Raw genomic sequence first — 22,620 nt, forward strand, 5'->3', positions numbered from 1 at the left:
GAAATTTACATCAAACCTTGGAAGTTTAGCATAAGCAGCAGTGGGTCCCTTAAAGCCCAAAGAACCATTCATATCACCCAGAGCAACCAGTCTTATGTGGTCTTCAAAGCCAGGTTGACACAGATATGAACATTATGAGTATATATTAAGTTCACTTCATAAATAATTCAAATTCTTAGACTTCAATCTCTTTGCAAATGTCTTTTGTGATTTTTAAGTCAGATACAAAGATAAGGAGTAAATAAAGAACCATGAAATAAGTTCCACATTTATATTTCGTTTAACCAGTCACTTTAATGTACAAAATCTTATAAAATCAATAAATATAACAATATAACTTTTATAACTAAAAAGGGGAAACAAAAGCTGCAATCCTCCTCTAAGGCGACTAACATAGTACTAGGACATAATACCTATAGTTACCAGCTATAGTTACTAATTTTTCCCATTTTCTGTCTTACATTTTTTCATCAACAGCAGGAAACCTGTGTTTTTTTTTTTAATGGAAGTCAATGGCAATATGGAATTAACTATTCCTAACATCATAAAAACGTGTTCAGCAAAAAAAAAAAAAAAAAAAAAAAACTTCCTTAGTGTAATTCATTTTTATATGATTCAATTTGTTGTTAATTCCATGACTAATTTTTTAAATATTAGTATATGATGATGTATGGATTATTACAAGTACAACATAAACACGGATACAGCACAAAAATACGTTTGTTTATACGCAGAAACAACAACAAAAAACAACATGATAGGATGATTCATAATAGTATCTTAAGTTTAGGAGTAATCAGCTGATAGGCTGTATAGTTTCCCAAACTTAGACCCACTACCTAAATCTAAATCTTATGATTACCAAAAGAGAGTAAAGGCTGAAAGGTGATATAAATAATTACAGGAACTCTTGTCTAATTTTGGTATTAAGATAACCCTGGTTATTTAATGGAGATACCCGCTAATAGGAGCAACCAAAAGTGGCTGCCATTTCCACCACACAGGATTAAATATGTAGACATTCCAAAAACCTTAATACTTAATTTCATGGAATTGCCTACTTATATTTACAGTTACATAAACCGAAAGGTTAATCATAATTTTATCGTGTGAGGAAACCACATGACAATCTACTATGTCATTATACCTTGAGGGTAAATATTGTCTACAGCCTACGCCTAGGTCTAGGGAAGCCTGATCTACTCGATACAGGAAGCCTGGTGCGTTCTTCCTTTAACATTGTGCATCTTGCCACAGGGAGAAAATTTTCCGGCTTGCCCACTGCACCAGATGAAGTAGTTTTCTGTGGTTTTATGCATTCTGTTTACTGTACTATGTTGGTGAAGAGCGTCTGCACACAGGGCCCATAAATCACTTGGTCGATCCAGGAAAGGAAGGCAGATGTACGGGAATAAATGCTAGGCTGACCAGGTTCGCTGCAACCAATGGCACTGTTTGCTATGCCGACTCCTCTGATTCGTCCATTAACTCCTTCTGTGACTAGTGGTCCGCCAGAGTCTCCCTGCAATGTAAGAATGGTAGATAATGAGAGAGAAATACAGCAGCATGGAATGAAAGACTATCTCGATTAGCTCACCTTATCAGTGAAGTTATCTGAGCAAGCTATAGATTCCTCAAACTTATCAGAAGATACCCTGGGTTAGTGTGCAAGTTAACCTTGCTTACCAGTTCTTATCAAATAAGTTACTTTGACTTTCCCGGCTTATCATACAAGTTATTCTGTACAGTTAAAAAGAAAGGAATGTATCTCGCTTATCTGATCTTCCTTAAAAAGTAGGTCCTCAATCCTTACCCGACACTGATCTTCACTAGGACCTCTGTTGCTTACGCACAGGAAGGAGCCGTCAAGTCCTCTAGGATACTCATGAAGGAAGAGCTCATCTCCCTCATAGAATGAGCGACAATCTTTTGGGGATGTCATGGTGACTTTGGTATCCAACAGGAATGAAGTTGACTCTGAAGAAAAGATTCATCTTAAACATTTTACGAAAATAAACAAATACCAAATCAAGGTTAAAGAAAGGGAATAAATACTTCATAAGTACTTTTGTGTCATCACAAGTGCCTGCATCTTCAGGGGAAGATGACTATGCTGTAAATGGATAAAAGTACTTAGTTGAGTATTTTTATTCTACTTGGCTTTGGTGTTTGTTATCTATAAGGTGTTAGCTATCAGTGGCCTGGTATAGTAATCTTTTCTAAAAATGCTAACTGTATACAGAAAAGCGACTCTCTCCCTTATTGAGGTAGGGTACAGTGACTTAATTCAGATGAATTTAATGATAAATATACCATTTTCTGGGTCTTTAATGATATTAACTATTTCTATTCATTATGTGAGTCAGTTTTATTTATGAATCACAAGGTGTCACTTTACAGAAAGCATAGTATACTGCCCCAAAGAGTTTTCAAAGCCTACAAATCAGATCAAAGATAGAAATTCAACCCTATTATGCATATATCTGTGGGTTGCAATGATCACTCATACTTTATCCATAACTTTTATTCACCATAAAGCCTTAAAATAGCTCTTAAGCTGGTATAGCTCTTACCATCTGGTCGGTAACCCCAGCCAGAGACATGACCAATGCGACCTTCCAGCTCTTGTTTGTGGGGAAGTAAGCAGTATGGACGCATTAGTCGAGGGAATTTCACCTCGCCTTCGAGTTCGATTACCTAGGAAGAGTAAATTGATCAGTCAGCTACAAATTTGAAAGAAGAGAGAGAGCCTGAAAACTGAAAGGGCACTTGCATGAATAAGCGAGTTAGTGGTTATTTCTGGCAAATCATACAAAAAGAAGTGTTACCTTTCAAGAATTTGTGTATATTTATATTATCCTTGTACATATAATCTAAATAGATAAGTAAAATATTTTCCATTTCTTGGAAACAAATTTTGAAAATAGAAAGTCCTTTAAGTAGACTAAGATTATTCATTTTTGTTATATAATCGTGTGTTCTTCAAAGATGGGAACTGGTTGTCCATCTAAGCACTCCTGAAGCTGGTCAACTTTCTGTGCTTTTTACACACTTCTACACACTTAGAAAAGCAACGAAACTGATGTCTCTTTACAGCTTATAAAATATTGGAAATTACTGTGCTTAAATGATGCTAGGAGTGACAAAACTGTTCATATACACAACATACTGCACCTCTAAGCAGGGAGAGTAAACTTACTGCTAAGTCATTATATCTAAACCTTGGATCATACTCGGGATGTAGTGTGATCTTCTTCACCTTGTAGTTGGTACCAGCGTGTGTCAGGTCATCGCCTAGCCGAATGCTAGATGGCCTGAGAATAATATAAAGAAAATTATATTGGCTCCACAACGAAGAAAGTAAATGTAAATAGAGCTTTAATGCAAATGGATATACCAGAAATGTAATTAAAATGGCCTCTGGAAGATCAGTTTGGTTAGTTCATCGAACTAAAAGTTGTGTGCATTAAAAACCTGGTGACATTAAATTTCAAATCATTAAGAATTTCTGGTCAGGTCCTAGAAGACAGAGTCATCCACAGCCCTGCTGAATGCTACAAAATCAACTGGAAGCGTTTGAAAATGAATGACATCACTTCTTCCGAAGATCTGGAATCGTCCTTCCCCTCCAGATCGTATGACGGTGAGAAGCAACCAGGACAGAAGCTTCCTTCCAAATCTGGGCACCTGGAAAGGCCTTGAACCTACCTGTTCGTGATCAGACAATGAGCAGCTGTGAGGATGTGATTGGGAGTGATAAGGGAACCACCGCAGAAATACTCGCTTCCTCGCTTGCCGCCATCTGTGGCATTAGCTGCTCTCTCGTAGACACTGCTGATAAACAACGCTGGATAACTCTGGAATTAAAGAATCCACGAATTATGGAAGATAGATTTCAGTTGCTTTGTGTACCAGTGATGACGTTTCAGATTATCTATTTGGCAAAATATATACTCACTCCCATTCATTTGGATATGACAAAAACCATACTTACTATTCCAGGCCACGTTGGGGTGGTTCCACAAACGACTTGTTATGACCATTTCCCTCAGGCCTTACTGAGAAACCATACTGTAATAGAGAAGCAGAAATCACATTACGTACTAACAGCTAGGGCCAATTAAAATTTAATCAAACTTAAGTTTGAGTTTATTAGACAACCATGGAATGGTATTCTCAAACGTATCTGCATTAAAAGTAAGAATGTCAAAGGTTAGTGAATGTTGCTCCTTGAATTCTGAAACCAACATTGACTAGTAATGCATAGTTTACGGGAAACCTTTTATTTTTATTCTTTCTGCTTGTGCAAACTATCTCATAATGGCAAATACTGATATAGAAGCAATGGTCCAATCTAGTGAGATCTCCTGAAGTTCTAAGTTCATTAAAATCTATGTTCAAAACTCAACAAGGGGTCTCATGACTATAAACGAGGACATGTTGACCTGGCGTTAGTACCAGGAACTCAAAAGAGAAAAAAATTAAGGTTAATAACTTAAATTTACCCATGTGGCAGGGATTGGTCTAGAGGATGGTGATAAGCTAGCATTTTATTTTTTTGTTGGCATATGTCTAGAACTTTATTATGAGAGATGATAATGATAACTGATGCAAACCATTGGTGAACAGTTTTATAATACTCCTGTTTTTCTTATGTTTACTAACTTCAGGGATAATCACCCATATCATCAGCTGTCATACCTTCATAAGTACCGTGAGGGGAACATCATGGTCTAGAATTCTTACCCTGCAGTAGTTCATGGCCTCTAACAGTCGCACCACTTCAGGATCCAACGGTTGACCCGTGTGCCTCTTAATGAGCCGGTCAACCCTCCCTCGCAGCGAGAGGTACTCGGAAAGCTCGCAATATGGCACCAAAACAGAAGTTTCAGGAGCATCATGCCGAGCCTGAAGTACAGGTGATGCTGGTTCATTTGACGCAGGATATGATGAGGTGCGTGAAGAAGCTGATGGATATTGATAATAGCCATGGTAAGGAGGAGCTTGATAATAAGAATAGTAGGGATACTGCTCAGCTGATGGATAAGCCTCATGGATAGAGGAAATCTTAGGCTGAACTGCTGGAGAAGGGAGGACGCCTCCTGGAGGTTTAGGGGGACCACCTGGGCCTGGAGGAGGTGGACCTCCTGGGCCTGGAGGAGGTGGACCACCTGGTGGAGGTGGTGGGCCAGGGGGTGGGGGAGGGGGAGGCTTTTGTTGGCGAGACGCCTCAAGAGCACCGAACTCAATGTAAAAGGGAATGCTGAAGAGAGCAGGGAGAAGAGCAATAATTGCCAGTGTGGGAAACCATGCGTCTGCAATCACGTTGTTCTGGTTTGCCACTGGTTTTAATTGCAATAGCTCATTGAAAAATGGAAGAGTAGATAAGTTTAACGGTGCATGCGTGAAGTTAAGGGGGCCAAGGGGGGCAATAGTCAAATTAAGCGGGGCATGAGTTAAGTTGAAAGGATTAGTGATGTTGTAGGATAGGTTAGTGATGTTGAAAAATCTGTCACCATTCTGGGAATCCTCCACAGATTCCAGTATGGCGTCTTCTCTGGATTCCCCTCTAAGATCTGCCTGTTCACTGTTATTAATTTCTTGAACTTCAGTCAGAGCATTTTTAGGCGTCACTGTGCTCTCTGATGGATCACTCTCCAACCTCTGGCCCTCATGGTTTCGATGATTATTGTTCCCTTTTCTCCTCTGACCATTTTTCTTCCTTGTGTTTTTCCTTCGTTTTTTGTTTCTATTTCGTCCTGGGTGACCTGGGATCTCATCTTCTGAACTAGTAAACCTCCTTGGAGTTCGTACCAGTTTAGAACGAGGCCCGTTTTGGACTAACACAGTCTGGCCATATTGTGGAATCACACCACACTCTGAAAAATACAGAGGGGGGGAAAAGTTAACAGTTTCTGGGTACACGAGATGCTCTTTGTTACATGAACGATTAAATTTGATTACCTACAGCTCTGTCACCTGGGGATATTGACCTTCAGCTTAAGTATTCAAACCCTTCATTTTTTTTTACGAAGAAAGCACCTGACTGAAATGAGTCAACTCAAATCTTCACTTGATAAGACCTAAGCAAACCTCATTCCTTAAGCCAACTCAAGCTGACTCACTTACCAAAGTCTGGATTTCGTAGCGTCTGCAATTTGTGGCAACTCTTTGCATCTGAAATAAAGTTAATGAAAGTATTAGTTTGACAACTACTGATGTCCCACTCAGGATCTTCCCCTTTCACAATTGGGGCAATAGCTTGTAGGAATATCCAATATGAAAATTTTTGGAATCCATGCATACACGGGCTGTTTCCCATAGCATCTGCTGCCATGGCAAATCGTAATATCAAAGATAGTACCCTACCTTCATTTGGCCTGTTATTTCCTCTACAAACATCAATAAACTTGCTGCAAGAACCAGCACAGAAGCGCAGGTTGTAGGAAGGATTGACAAGGCAAAGCCCAAGGGCAGCTGACAGATCGCAGGTGGCATCATCACCTCTGTTGACGCACTTGTTTTTATCTGGAAACAACAAGAAATTATCTTTTTGTTAAGTGTCACAACAGCACACAAAGAAAAGCAGTATTATATGTTAAAGTGAAGATGAGATTAAGACACCCTCAGTCAATTGTAGAAAGACCAGAGGAATCATCTGACTTATTCTGCTGAAGTAGGTTACAGACAGAGTTGATAAAGGGTGTTTGTTGGTCCATAGATGAATGAATAGAATATCGGACAGCAAACTTTCCTCTGTTTCACCTTCTGGAAAGCAGGAGTTGCAGGTCACTGGACAGTTCATCAGCATGAAGGCAGGGTTGGACTCGCACTCGCCTCGGGAACCCCATCCACTACATGAATGATACAGGTCGACACAGCGTTCCTGGTTGGCCGGCACACGGGTTGACACACTGGGTAAATCACCTCTTTCTTTTGGTTGGATTATATTTGGACCTGAGAGAGTTGATGATGAGAAGAACGTCTTAATATTCTTAATATTTCTATAAAAATATTAATTCATCAATACTTTTAAAGAAATTAATATACTTAAACGTTATCAAGGGATTTTGCTTAAATTCTTATCTAGAGGAATGGCAGTTCCTGATAAGTATTGCTAGTGAGCAGCAAGTGAAAAAATTTTAGTAAATACAGCTTATAATACTCAACAGCATGTAATGATGAGGGTTTTTCACCACCTATGAGTTTGTAATTAGTCCTGGATGCACCACATTCCCAACCTGTAAGATTCTGTGGCAGCATTTCTACAGGATTATTGTACACTTTCCTTCAAGATTGCATACTAGTCCCATTTGTTCTTACCTTGGGAAGCGCAAGAATTACAGGTTGCAGGGCAGTTGGCTTTCATGTAGGAAGGATTCGTTTCACACTCGCCGTAGGCACCCCAGCCTGCACACCAAGGGTGCAGGTCGGTGCAGTTACTCGGTTGAGAGGAAACATTGGCAAAACTGTTTCCGTCGCGTTGCGTACTTTCTCTGGAATTTGGGGCGAATCGGACTGTAAAAGAAAAATGCGTTGTAAATAGTTTTAAACGACTGGATCATTATAAAAGACACCTATATAATAAAAGAATGTAATGCATAAAACGAATGCATAATCAATTTGCTAAATGAAGTGTCGCTTTGAGGGTCAAGCCCCTGGTATGTAGGCGAATTGCTACCCTTACTGGGCAGATTTATACAAATTTGTACAAGGTGACTACCAATACAGCCTTTTTGTAGCACTTTTACACAGAGTAGCCACTCAGTTCGCCAACCTATCGTTGTACTCTTGTAGAGCTACAACCGCTTTGTAGTAAAGCTACATAAGGTTGTCCACACTTAGATCTACAACCCTGAGTGGTCATTTCATGTCACGTATTTACGGAGCCGTTACAAAGGCTTCATCCCTACTACTATCCATGATCTCTAATGTAGTCCCAAGTGGTGTACCACATGTACTGTTAGTTTTTATGTTCCATAATCAAGATCTCTCTCTCTCTCTCTCTCTCTCTCTCTCTCTCTCTATCAAAAAGAGATCTTGATTATAGGTTTTTGGTAAGAATTTGTTAAATCATTGATTGTACAGTCGATTAACAAAGCATAAAAAGTATTCTTGTTTGAAGCAACAGGAAGCATTGCGAAACAGCAATGTAATCTACTTTTGCATTATTTACTTAGTTTTATTTGTTAAACTTTCATTTACATATTTCTGTATATGCTTTAAAGTCTGTATATGTCAATTTGATCTGGTTTGGCAACATACCTCCACTTTCGTTCGTATTTTCTGCTCTCAGTTACTCAATGCTATTGTTTTTTTTTTCTGTTGAGGAGTGTTGATATAATCACAACGACTCATTTCCGTTGAGGAAAGATTGTTCCTTACCTTGGCCAATCACTTCCGAAGGAAAATGCAGCAGGAAGAGGGCAAGAAGATCGATACACCGCATTTTGGTCGAGCTCCAGGACCGGTATCTCATCTTGTTTCTAAAATCAGCGAAGTTGCCCTTTTCATGTCTAAGGAGAAGTCTCTCTCTCTCTCTCTCTCTCTCTCTCTCTCTCTCTCTCTCTCTCTCTCTCTCTCGTTTGCGTTCTGTTTTTCCTTTAGCACTATTTAAGTTTCGTTAATTCAAACCATATTCACTTTGGTCTGAGAACCATTTGTGATAGTACTAGTCCCATTATAAGTCTATGGTTGCACTATTTTCATGTAGGGTCAGAAGTTAGCAACAAACGGCTCCGTTCCTTTCCTGAGGGTTGTTTTTGCACAATCAGTTGTTTCTCCTCGAATTTCACCTCACAGAAACAACGGGAGAACAACGAACGTATCAAGAAAGCCTTAGACCGAACCACTTCTTATACGCGTACGACTAAAACCAGTGACTGCCACAGCCTAGACCGATGTGAGAGGAGCTTCCTCTCGGGAGCTCGGTTTTTGGACGAGAATTTGGGTCAAATGGAATATCCGTGTCCTAGTTACAAAATGGTTCGTCATTAACGAGGCTCATATCATTCGTAACATAACGGTGTCTCGAATGATTCATAATATGGGTATTTGAGAGGGTCTTTCTTCTCCACATTGAAGATCTCGCTGGAGTTTCAGTAACTCTCTGTTTGCTTGATATTGCAGATGCAGCTTCCGGAGAGAGTTGATCTGCAGACGTCCAACAAAGCTTTCTATTTACAGAAACTCGTAAACATTATTATAATGATAATATAATCTCCGTGTACCCAAAGTTATTATATGTTGTTAAGTGATCTTATGAAAGAAATGTAGTACTATTGTTCACGAAACAGTTCTCTTTTGGTCAGTCATTTTAATAATGCTACTGAAAGTTCAGTAAGTTACAGGACAAGGTTTAGAAAGCTTGTTGCGATATTTATTACTGAAGAAGTCTCAGGCATTATGGATGTAATAACATTAGTTTTAAATTATGAGTTTTCTTCTTTTTTTTTTACTTTGAGTTTTTTTTTTTTTTAAGGAATCTGGGAATGAAATAAAAATAGAAAAAGTTATTTTGTAGACCCAAATTCTTATCTAGACTTAGGTTACTTCGTGTAATTGCTAGAACTTAACATTATTCGAACCTCATTTTGCTCATGCATTAAGCTTATAATTCTCTCTCTCTCTCTCTCTCTTCTCTCTCTCTCTCTCTCTCTCTCTCTCAGTGAATCTTTGTCACAGCACTCATGAAAAAAACATTGTGTTCGTAAACACCTCGGTATCTTCAGCATGCTAAAAATAAAAGTATTATTTAATCATTGTTTTTTACTAAAATGGCAAAAACAGTTATCTGAGTCTGCTCTAAAAAAAAAAAAAAAAAAATTGTCCTTAGTACCATTAACGGAATCCTGCCCTAGATAATGACCCAGAAACCAACCCCCACCCCTCCCCCGCAACCCCCGCGAAAATGAGTGTTATGGTCACGGAATTCCTGGAAAGACAATGATCTCTGGATAAGAATTAATGATGCATTCTATTCGCCTCACGCAGATCTATATACTGTGTGTTGACATTAGCGCCGATGAAATCATTACGGTTTTGTTGTTGCGTCTGTAGATTACCTAGAAGAAGGTACAATTAATTTTGAAAGGGGAATTTTGAAATTTTGGCTTGCTTTCTGCAAGTACAAGAATCAATACACTTTAGTACTGAAATTCGAGTTGAACTTGATCTATTTTGGGATCCTTTTTTTACTGGAAAATCATCAAAGTTGCAGTTGTTCGAATTAATGCTAGAATTTCTCCTTTTTTATATTAGGTGTTGACCTGAGTTTCATGTCTGTCAGAAAGTATTTACCTGAAATGGGAGAATAACCCTTCGCATTTATCTTTTCAGAATGAAGTTGGTCACTTGCTTGGATGGAAGAAATATCTTACCAAAACTTTAATGGCGATGTGTACGAAAGACTCGGTTTCAAGAAAAGCTTTTAATCTGCAAACCAAGAGGAACATGGGACCTGGGATCAAAATGACAAGAATAGTTGGGAACTAGGATTTCTAAAATTTTGTGTTGAGGTGTTTGCAATTAAATTCTTGGTAATTTTTAAATAATTAGAGTTCATTCTTTAACGTGACGTTATGCAGAAGTGGTTACCTTGCTAATTTATTCATTTAAAAAAAAAGTAACTGTTTATTATGGCTTGATGCCATACAGTTTCTTCTAATAAGTGTTATTGCATCACTTTTGTGTATAATCCCATCAGTTTTTGCATTTGACATTTTCAAAAGAGAAAAATGTCTAAAATCAGTGGATCTATGTACTTCAAAGTTTGCTATGCATATCTCTTAATCGCCACCTCAACAATATTGTTCACTATTTCAGTCATGTAATCTTGGGTCATGCTATAGTCAATTTAGTTTACTTTTAAATATCTCTCTCGTCAGTTTATATGTACCAAAGGCACAAAAAAAGTTTATTTTGTTATATTATGTAAATTGAATGTTCACATTTAAAAGCTTTGTAATTGATGGGAGTGAGATTTATATTAGTTCAGGTATTTTCATCATTAAGTTTTTTGTAATATAGAAAAGAGATGTTCTGTAACAATGGATTTCGAGGTATGCATTATTCAAGTAAGCCTTCAAGTTTGTCTTTCACAATTTCACTCAAAAGACACAGAAGGGTTTTGAGGTTTGACTTCAACACAAGAACATTACCTTGCAGTAGTATATCTGTAGTTATTTACAGATAACTACTTCCCCTTTGTGTTTGAAATTTGATAAAGGATACTGATTTACTAAATACCCCTTTTGCATCTCCGTATTGCGTCAAGAGGGGTGTGCTATGTAATTATACCTTTCAGTAACTGGTATAATTTATGTTAAACCCTTAAGGGAGTTGCATCTCTTAGAGTAAGAACACCCACTGCCCCTGTATGCTGGCACCCCTTTAAGTCAAGTATAGATCCACAATAAAAAATTGTTCCCTAGTGATGATTATCAGAAATCAATTGTAGCTGGATGATGGATGAGGGTAAGGGGCTTTGTGTTTTGTCTCCTTTGCTTTAGAAACAATAGGCAGTGGTGTCTATGGCCTTCGTCTGCTATAAACTTCGTGCAGAGATGAGTAGAGATTTTGTGGAGGGAAAATTACCCAAGCGTCAGAATGTCACAGAAGCCTTTAATTATTTCATAATACATTCTAAATTTTTGAACGATAATATCATACTATAATCCCCTTTTGCATTTTTGTGTTAAGGATGAAATTGCACTACGATTTTTTTTCTACAGTATTTTTTCTGTAATCCCCACTTGTATCTTGAATTCTTCTAAAGGTAATGGCATACAATGAAGCATGGATAATTTTTTGTTCTGTGTCATCTTTAGACGACCTGTGTCATAAGTTCTCGAATCTCTTTGTTGGAGTGAAAGTAGTCCAAGTGTGTGTTGTGTGTCTTGGTGTGGTGGATAAGCTTGTGAATATCTTGTCGTTGGTGTGGAAGTGTTCTGTAGTTTGAGTGTTGATGTGTATGTTGCCCCGAGTTTGAAATTTTCTGTGACTTGAATTATGGATGATGAAAATTGCGAGAAGTTTTTCTAAGTATTCGTGGTCTGTTTAATTTCATGAAGTGCACTGCCACGAGATCTTGTTGCAGAAATATAATGAATTGACTTGGGATACTGATGTGCAGGAATACACCTATTTTAAGTACTGTGCAAAGAACATAGCCCAATTTCAGGAAAGCAGCCTAAGGGCTTAGCAATGAAAATAAAACATTTTTAGTATTTTGCCATTAAAGTAACCCATTTTTAGTACTTGGCGATTGAGATATGTAGTCCATTTTTAGTATTTTGCATTTGAAACAGCCCACTTTTAGGACATTTTAAATTAAGTTGCCTTCTACTCTGGAGAAAACTACTTCTGTTGCTGGACAAAAGTATCAGCAGAGCTCACACTGACTGGAATTTTGCAATATAGGAACTCTGTTCTACAGTAACAAATCACATTTAGTATCGCCATGTTTTTAATAAGTTAATCAGGAACAGGCCTAAACTTCCGAACAATGTAAAATATTTGAGTTTCCAGATCAAATTTAGCATCAGGCATAGAATTCTTCTAGCGCATAATAATCCTACTGTATTCACTTGCATTTTTTATTAATGTGTGGCGCGAATTCTTTTCGAAATTCAGCTTCAAAGGTTTTTCAGTAGACTTTACTTGGTCATGGATTCATCCTTTCATTTTGAAGGTATTTTAGTTCCTGATAATTAAGGCAGTGCCTTTGAATGACGTAATTAGTGTCGTAGATTTAGTACTAATAGTATCTCGCATGTGAGACCAGCAGGAACAACATAACCTAGGATTATTTTTTATAAGAACGAGCAATCAACACCAGAATAAAGATAATAACATATTTTTAAAACTTTTTAAGAATACTTGTGACCAAAGACTTAATGATGCCTTGTAAAATGCACAAATGTTTGGACCGTAATAAGATATAATCCTGAAGGCACGAGTAACTGATAATATCTTATTATTGAATGTTTTTACCTGAGGTTGAAAGATTAAATCTTGCATATATATAGATACTGGGCCTTCTAGACCTAAGAACTTGACTGTGAAGAAACCGCTTGTTCGGCTCTGTCATTGGCGGGTCCTTAGACTAAGAAATCGATTTTCAGAGTGGTTGAGCAATAGAGAAAACCTCGTGTACAATATAATATTATCCTAATGAAATCATAGCCCTGCGTAGCAGTGATCATATGCTTTGTAGGTCAAAAGACATTGTTCGACCGTGCTATCTTGAGTGATGTCTTAATACTTTCATCGAGTGGTGTATGACAATTCTCTGCCACTCCCTTTAAGAAAAAAAGCTATTTATGTTCAAAGTATGTCCACCAAGTCATCTTAAAATGATGGCTTTGCATAAGTCTAATTATGGTGAATCAAGATAATATCTCTCTCTCTCTCTCTCTCTCTCTCTCTCTCTCTCTCTCTCTCTCTCTCTCTCTCCATTAGTCTCAGGAGACCTCGGGTAGCAAATCACGGCAGACGTCAATAGTTTTATAAAAAATCTTAGGTATTCATCGGTTTCCTGCTTTAATGAATAGTTTATGTTGTATTATTTCTAAATGGTTATTTCATGCATATCAGTAAAGCGTGTTGGTGAATGTCAGGCATGTCTGGATGTCGGATGTATGCGTCTAATTGTTCTGAAATGTTGTGCGAGTTGGTGCAAACCAGGTAGTACTTCTGGGTGTTCGATGTATGCGTCTAATTATTTTAAAATGATGCAGGGTTGCAATGTGGGATGTCTGGGGTTTGTACTCTGATGACGTAGCGAGTTTCATTGCCAGAAATAATAGATTTTTTAGTGCTTGTTTTGATGGTACCGGCATCAATTGCCTCTCTTGAGGTTAGGCTTTTGTTTTGATATCATCCATTAAGTTTTCATACCTAGCTGTAGACCCAAGAAGCTTTAAACAAAACGGCAAACAATATATAATTTTGTCCTCAGAACTGGTGTAATTTAATTTTTTTTTAATGTGTGAATAATGAATTGTTGTGCATGGCAAATTGTGTATCTGTATAAAGAAATTCACGTAAATAAGTGCAATAGAGTCCTCTTTAAAAGTAATTTTACATAAACAAAATCATTTTTCATAAACATAAAATTCTTTGAGGAATCATATAATGAACTAGAAATTAGATTATTCACATTGAAGAGCAAACCTTCTGTCTATCCTCAGATAAAACTTAATTTTTTTACATGATCACATAGTACTACATTTATTACGTAGTTTTTATTTCTTAAAATGTAATAAAAAAAAAAGTTATGGAAAGCATTTCCTTTGGTTCATTTTGAAAGGTAATAAGTCTCACAAGAATCACCCACTAACATCACGCAAGCGTTTTAAGATAAAGATTGTATGTCTGCATGCATGTGCAGGATCTTTCGTGACCCCCCCCCCCCCCCCACCCCCCCCCCCCCCGCCAAAACAAAGTTTTTTTTTTTTTTTTTTTTTTTTTTTTTTTTGGGGGGGGGGGTCGTTGTCTCGGACTAATATTTCTTTTGGGAGTCATTAACTTTATGATATTTCCAACTTTAATGTTATTAACGGTCATCCCAACGGTCGTGTACGAAAGAAATAGAATAGAGTCTAGAACTATCCTCCTCTTTTTCTGAGTTTATCTTATAGTATCTGTTATTTTCCCACAAGTCTATCTTATGTCTGTTATTTTCCCACAAGTCTTCAATTTAACCCGTAATAATAGAAAAGTGCCTCAAATTAAGTAACTGCTAGTCCTATGTTTCCCATGTTTAAAAAGAAATAGTGTAAGTTTCATATTTATTGCTGATTATGAAATACTACAATTCACTTTTTTCCTTTATATTAAACTTGGTTGTGGCAATGGACTCTTAAAAATAGAATATTTATTAAACTGAGACTAATATAATTTTTTCAGGCATACAGCTTTACAGCTTACTTGACCTTACAAAGAACTGCATAGATAAATTCTAGAGAATTCCATTGCTGTTAAGTCGATGTTTTCTGAAACTTATCAACTGTTCAGTTTTCCTTGCTTTTTAAATATACACTTTGTAAAGAAAAACCTTGATGAACTATGTAAAAATATAACTCTCTCTCTCTCTCTCTCTCTCTCTCTCTCTCTCTCTCTTCTGGTGATAGAAGTTCACTCTCGACGTGGTTCGGAAGTCATGTAAAGCCGTTGGTCCCGTTGCTGAATAACCACTGGTTCCATGCAACGTAAAAACACCATACAAACAAACAAACAAAAAATGGTGTGCGCCATTGCTTGGAGTAAGTATACAGTTTTCCTAAAGTTTTCGTTGTTTTTCATAAGAAAAAATGGTTGCAAGTAGATGGGTATAGTCCTCCTCCAGTATTTCGTAAGAAGTTCGTCTCTCCACGTTGCTCTTTTGAAAGGTTTTGGTTTGAGAACTTATTGCACAGATGAGACTAAGGTGATTTGGTGGTCCGCGCCTAAGGTGAATGTGTACTTCGGTCCGATCTGGCTATCTTCTGGGAGAAGAAGAACAGGGTGGTCAGGGCAGTAATCTTGCGCCCCTCTTCTCTTTTACCCGACTCAATCATATACATGAAAATGGGACGAAGTCTGCTTTTGGTGCCGTGGGTAGTAATGGATCGTGCTGGAATTGCAAATAAGGCTGATGGTGGCCAGACCCTCCCCCCCCCTTGTTGGACCTAACGTGGCAATAAATGCTAGCAAAATTGATTCCTCCCAGCGTTAAATGTCTACCCTTTTTAACTTTATCTTGCTGCATTAGACTTCGAAAAAAAATTCTTGTTGTTTTTTGGGATTGTTGTAATTCACAATCATTGCACGATTGTTTGTAAGGTTTTGTAAAAAAAATAAATTTAAAGAGAAGGAAAAGGAAAGCATTCAAGGGCCTAGTAACTTTGCTTATTCAGAAGAAAAACATATTCATTTAAAGTGTTCCGTTACTATACTCTGTTTTTTTTCATCTGTCCATCTGCCTGTGGTGTTTTAGTATGGTAACACTGCGTCCCGGGCTTTAGATAGTTACGCTATGTGTAAATTTTAGGTAAATAAAAGGATATCTGGGTGTACATTTGCAACTGAAAAGTGTTTTAATAATTTACTGTATGCGAATTACACCGTTAATATTCGAAATAGGATATTATTATAATCGTTGAATGTAAGCTGAATGTAACTATCTAAAGCCCGGACGCAGTGTTACCATACAAAAACACCACAGGCGGATGGACAGATAAAAAAAAACAGAGTATAGGTGGGATTGGGGAGGGCCTTGGTGGGCTTTCCTTTACCCCTCATTCTAATTTTAATTTTCATTGAAAGCACTACTTACTTACACAATCATGACGTACGTGACCTCAGTTTCTGATCTTCAAATGCCTTTCAGATGTTCATAGAAACTACGAAAAACGAGGAGTTTTATCGTTCAGTCCACCATATATTGAGGCAGGAAAAAAACTACGTTTTCTGTATGACCAACTCTTACGTTTTCTATGGATAGCTGGCGTTTGAAGCCTTCAGAAAACGAGGTTAAGTTATGCATATCCGTTTATTGTCATTGACTTTGGTGCGCGTTTCATATTTCAAAGGCATAACAAAATTTATTGTACTGAAACCTGTGTCATGTATAGCATCCAGTCTTCTACAATAAAAGATTTTTAAAACTAATTTTCCTTGTTCTCATCCAAATTAAGTCGACTCAAAGGCATAATCTCTTATGAAATTCAGTAGTTTACCCAGAGTAAGATTTTTCGTTCAAGTCCAAAGTAAGAGTAAATCGTTCCCAAAATGAAGTTCAAGGCTTTAAATACTAAGTCAGAGGCTTTAAGAACCTAAATGAAAGGAAATAGAAGGACAATATTGCCACGAATTATTAGGTGGTCTGGGAACAAACCTGCTAAGTAGAGAGTTAGATCTTTAAGTGGACAAGTTTCATACTTTGACAATATAGGCTAAACCTAGTTCGATACTGTGGCACTACTGCTCTTTCCACCAGCGGGAGGGTCAATTAGTTCTTCGCGGGTGAAAGTAACGTCTAAATGAACTTGGAATTAGTTTAAAAGCAAGGGGTCTATTTCACGGATCCTATATAGGCCTTTTCAAAACGAGGAAAATGGTATTTACTGAAGTTAGAGGAGAGATGGGGGCCATTTTGGGAGAATACTCGGTCACGTAAACTTTTGGTTTTTGGGAGAATACTACCCCTTGCTCTGCCAGAATTTTAACTTTAATTTTTTATTTTCATATTTTTTGTACGTTTTATTGTATTTTTCTTATCTTTAGTTTTTTTTTGTACGTTTTATTGTATAACATGAGTGAAATAAAAAAAAGTGCATAAACTTAGTTTGATTTTTTTTCTTCTATATTGCATAATTTGGAATACAAATTTTGTTCGCATATAGTACATACTACCAATGAAAATACAAATTTTGATAAACAACGAATATACAACATGTACTTAACACTTCAAGTGCACCCAAACTACAGTAAAACGTGACAAAAGTATCGGTAACTCATCGCAAGCACATCACAAAAAAAGTTGAATACAAAGTAACGACTCAAGCAGTGCTTCGAGTAGTTAGCTAGCATTTAGTTTTCCATTGACTGTCATGTTTTTTCAACCTGTATTGTAATGTGCATGCAATAAGTTACCGATGTGTATGATAATTTTACTGAAGTATGAATGGGCATTGTTCTAAGTCCTTTGAATTTTATATTGCAATTAAGGCTTAAATTTATGATATGGTCTATTACTAATAGTTAGTTAAGGAAACTGCAGTGAAGCCTAATGAAACAAGTCTGGAATGATTTAAAAATGTTAAACATTATTGACTTGAAATAAAAAAAAAAATGCCGGAAAACGTTGATTTAAAATAACTGAAGAAATTTACTTTAAATTGTTAAAAAAAAAAAAAACTTTGACCTGATATTACTGAAAAACATTGACTTAAAATGAAAAACACACTGACTTGATGTTACTGAAAACATTACCTTACAATTATTGAAAAACTCAGTTATTGAAAAACATTGACACTTTAAATTATTGAAAAACATTCTCAAAATTACTGAGAAACTGACTTGAAATTACTGAAAAGCATGACGTATAAAAGAGTACTCAAATGCCTCCACTAAAGCCTTTTGAAAATTGACTAAATCTTACTAGAGATAAGACTATTAATGAGATAAGACTATTAATGAGATAAGACTATTAATGGCATATGCTTTACCAATTATCTGTCAGTATCTGGTTTTCTATCTATAAACCTGAGCCATTTCACACGACGTGACTTTACACTATAAATCTTCCATCAGTCAGAAGTTTTTGTTTTTATTTAGAGATTTTATCAACAGAAATAGAGGCTAGATGCTTCTATGGGTTTCCATTGAAAAATTTGCATTTAAAGCCCCGTCCACACGACGGGCAAATGCCTGGCAGGCACTCTGATTTGCCCGGAATTCTCTCGCTTTGAAACAGTGTAACCAGATCAAACAGCCCAATTAACATTTGCTTCAACGTCTGGTAATGAAAAAATGATCAGGCATATAATCAAGAGTTCACGCAACCATTAGCAACTGTTTGTAATCTGGTTTTACTTCTTACACTTCATGTACAAGCTTCTACCTAAAGGAAGGAGAGAGAGAGAGAGAGAGAGAGAGAGAGAGAGAGAGAGAGAGAGAGATAATATATATAACCTTCCCTTCAGTTAGCAAAATCCTAGTTCTATCATATATTCCAGTGGAAAATATACTAAAAGATAACAAAAGCAGAGTTACCAGCACACTTGCATCCCTGAACGTGTCAAAATCGTTTGTCATCTGTCACTCAATATTTCTACATTACGTAACATCGAAAAATGTAAGCAACACATTGATGGCTTCTGGATTCCGTGTCAAGGCTAAAGGTTTGGTTAATCCATGTCAATAATTTCTCCATAAGAAGGGTTACAGTAAGTCCCCTGACCTTATACATGTGAACAAATAGTACACATACATACGTAGACAGAAAAACACACATATGCATACATACATGTGTGTGCAAAACATACACATAGGCATATAAGTGTGTTTATCATTAAGTAACGGAATTATCCGGATTACATTATTTTCCAGTTTTGTCAAGTTACAAGTATATAGCTTCTCTGCTTGTTCATTGGATGATGTACATTAACAGACATTACTATACGCATTTTCCATACAACATCCTAATTAATGACTACATTTACTATATTTCGTCAATTCCAACCAAGATTCTCCATCAGTTTTGGAAAAGCTAAGAACAAAATGGAAGGGGAAAGTGTTGTGTACATAACACTCTGACCTGAAGATTAAGATGATCTGCTTTAACCTGACATTTTATTTTACCAGTGTAGCTTCGTCACTTCACCTCATACCACAGAGAATTGGGAACAGTGTCTGCCTTCCGGGCATTTGCACGTCGTGTGGACGGGGCTTAAGACTTCACTGCTTAGTTTTCCTGTAAAAATTATAAACACAAAACCTATTCTAAGCTGATCTAACATTTGTGCAATATAAAATACAAATACAGCAGTTAAACAGCTATTGGTTACATTCTGGTAAATTCTAACATTCTACTGGCTATTTGACATTTAAATCCGTTGTACACAAAACCTTTGAGAACACAACTTCACAACCTTTATACATCTTAACACTGACATATCACTTTCGAATGTTGCTCTGCACTTGCATCTATACAAAGACAAAACCATCTTTAGAATGACAAAACTGAAATCTGAGGCATTGAAAGATCTAACATGCTGTTACGTTACAGCTGGTTTTCTGAATTTCAAATCTAAACTACTACTTATTACCACGAATCCATTGATCATTTTCATGACAATATAGTCTTAACCAAAGATATGTAGAACTCTCGTAGTACTGGGTTTAACTAAATCCTATGTAGAGCGCTTTTTAATATTGTTTTAAACCAAAGGCTAAGTATAGCTCTCTTTTTTTTTTTAAATACTGGTTTTAACTAAAGCCTAAGTACAGCTTTTTTATGTATTTATAATTTTAGCTACCATTTTTTTTATTCGTGGAGACTAATCATTAATTTGTAATCTCGTTATTCAGGAAAACTACGAGAGGCAGTAATGCTAGGATGTTATGTCTGAATATTCATCACAAAAATGGATTTGAAAACAGTTATGCACCCTCAACTCTCTGCTACTTCAATACATCAGCCAACCCAAAGCAAGATATATACTATAGACTTCAGCGATAACTGTAAACTAATCTATATTTCAAACACTTCAAAACTAAGATATATATCACTAAAAACTTGAACATAACCATGCAAGGATAAGTATTAATTACATTAACTTCTCTGAATGCAAAACCAGAAGGGAAATGGTATAAACAAACATCAAACCTTTTCATCTGCAGTTTTGTCATTCTATGGCTACGTTATAACGGCGATTGTCAATAGAGTCTATAAAAATCTTTCAATTGCTTATAAACAAGGTCTTGGCCTATTCTGCGTGTGACTGGTCCACTAAGTAACTACAAGGATTTAATGCTAAAATCATGAAATTCACAGTTAATGCGTTACCACTGTTTTTGGAATGGAAAGAAATATAGGGTTTAGGCCAAAGGTCAAACATTGAGGATCTATGAGGTCATTCAATGCTGGAGAGAGCATTGAGAGTGGGTAAGTTTGAAAGGTGTAACAGGAGGAAAACCTCGCAGTTGCACTAAGAAACAATTGATAGGAGAGGGTGGATATGGAGGTACAGTAAAAGGAATGAAACCACTGTTGTTGTATCATGGATCGGGAGCGATCCAAAAGAGCTAGGTCCAAAAGAGCTAGGCCCAAAAGAGCTAGTACAATTGAGCTAGTGCGACAAAATAGCTAGTTCCATAATAGCTAGTACCAAAATCGCTATTGTGACAAAATAGCTAGTAGTACATTTGAGCTGGTTCAAAAAGAGCTGTTAACCAAAGTGTGTGTGTGTGTTTTTTTTTTTTTTTTTTTTACGTTGATTACTGAGGTAGAAAGTAAAAAATAAATTTTCTTCTGTCTCATCATATTTATTATTTTTAACTGAAAATGTTAAAAACAAATAAAACTTTAACCTTTAATATGTTATGTTATAGCTTATTCCTCGTAAAAAATCTTTAGTAGATATATCATTATTTGTGTGCTTGCTAATCAAGTTTTTCAGTCTGTCGTTAATTTCCTTAGTCTTTCTTTTGACAGGTAATTGCTGCCCACTAATATACGCAATTAGATTGCTTCTCTGAAGTGCTGCTTCTTTTTTAATTCCTTGAAAAAAGCGCCACACGGTTGGATGAGCAGTGTCATACATTCCCTGAATAGCACGATGCCATCCCTCTAACTTATTTGTCCTTGTTCTGTCGTTTTGTGTTCTTTCCCGGACGTTCCACAATTCGATGGGAAATAAGGGTATTCTTCTTCCTCTTCTCTGTCGTCTACCAATGTATGTGTCTTCGAAACAGTCATATAATATTTGCATTTCTTCATCCAATTGTAGACGTTCGAGGTCTTCATTTAGCTCTTCGAATGCATCTGTCACTTCATCTGGATTTAGAAACGCCAAAGCAGCCAGCATCTTGCAATAAAGACGGCAGTTGGCATCAGATATATAGCTATTTGATAATCCCTTGATTTGTATTTTTCTCCATATTGACTGTGATAGATGAAAGAAACATCCATTTATGTTCGGCGCAGTTTTCAATCAATGTTCCTCTACAATCCTTCATTACACATCTCCAGTTCTGGCTGGTTTTGTTCGTTGTATTTTTTCGGTACAAATATCCATCGTAGCTAAGTCAATCTTTTCCTTTCTGGGACTTTATAACTTCCATGATGAAGGGTGGAATACTACTAACTTTTTTCTCCATAGATAAGAAAAAGATTAAAAGAAAAAATGAAGTAGAAATAACACTCCATTTTCTTGAAACTAGTTATTTTGGTTAACAGGTCTTTTTGTACCAGCTCAAATGTATAACTAACTATTTTGTCACACAGCGATTTTGGTGCTAGCTATTATGGAACTAGCCCTTTTGTCGCACTAGCTCAATTGTACTAGCTCTTTTGGGCCTAGCTCTTTTGGACCTAGCTCTTTTGGACCTAGCTATAATGTCGCATACTCCATGAATCAAACCTTATGAATGATACATTTGAAACTATCCTTGAGAAGAACGGATGCAAAACCTTCGGTGTAAAGAAAAAAAAAAAAAAAAAAAAAAAAAAAAAACAACTGCCCAAATACACTGTTAAGACTTTGCTTAAATATACCTACAGAGATTGCAAGATGTTCTATTTTATGATTTCAAAACCACCTAAGACTGTTTGTAATTCATTCTCTGTTTTAAGGTAAAATAAGTTTACCCTTAAAAAATGATTAGATATTACTGAAGAGAGGTAGTAAAAAGGGTTGCCAGCAATAATTTTCTTATCAAATATTTATAAAAATTTACTTAGCTGAAGTTTGCGACAAATTTACCTAATCAGATGAAATCATGGTACTGAATATGTAGTAGGTGGCTAATGAACTATAATTTTGTCCTGCAATATCTGCTTTGAAGGGAAGTCAAATTAACATATATGAAACTTTGAAACTGGAAGACCCAAGAAACAAGATTCAACGGCAT

The 22,620-nt window shown here is 36.6% G+C and overlaps 1 protein-coding gene across 1 annotated transcript; it reads right to left on the bottom strand.

Annotated features, from left to right (window-relative positions):
* Positions 1 to 268: 268 nt before the first annotated feature.
* On the bottom strand, positions 269 to 8,887 carry LOC135212947 (uncharacterized). Its single transcript, XM_064246700.1, has 12 exons — positions 8,386 to 8,887; positions 7,324 to 7,518; positions 6,766 to 6,957; positions 6,370 to 6,528; positions 6,130 to 6,177; positions 4,747 to 5,879; positions 3,995 to 4,071; positions 3,709 to 3,857; positions 3,200 to 3,314; positions 2,574 to 2,697; positions 1,814 to 1,977; positions 269 to 1,522 (listed from the first exon to the last, which is right to left on the bottom strand). Coding segments are annotated over exons 1-8 (1,899 nt in total). The 5' UTR covers positions 8,480 to 8,887; the 3' UTR covers positions 269 to 1,522; positions 1,814 to 1,977; positions 2,574 to 2,697; positions 3,200 to 3,314; positions 3,709 to 3,856.
* Between the last annotated feature and the right edge of the window lie 13,733 nt (positions 8,888 to 22,620).

Source organism: Macrobrachium nipponense, chromosome 42, assembly GCF_015104395.2.
Source record: "Macrobrachium nipponense isolate FS-2020 chromosome 42, ASM1510439v2, whole genome shotgun sequence".
Classification (NCBI taxonomy): domain Eukaryota; kingdom Metazoa; phylum Arthropoda; class Malacostraca; order Decapoda; family Palaemonidae; genus Macrobrachium; species Macrobrachium nipponense.

Excerpts from the sequence above, each read along its gene's own strand:
- LOC135212947 (XM_064246700.1), bottom strand. The coding sequence starts at position 8,479 with ATGAGATACCGGTCCTGGAGCTCGACCAAAATGCGGTGTATCGATCTT. Across the intron at positions 6,958-7,323 it reads TAATTCTTGCGCTTCCCAAG|GTCCAAATATAATCCAACCA; the intron begins GTAAGAACAAAT and ends CAACTCTCTCAG. Across the intron at positions 4,072-4,746 it reads AGGCCATGAACTACTGCAGG|TATGGTTTCTCAGTAAGGCC; the intron begins GTAAGAATTCTA and ends TCTCTATTACAG.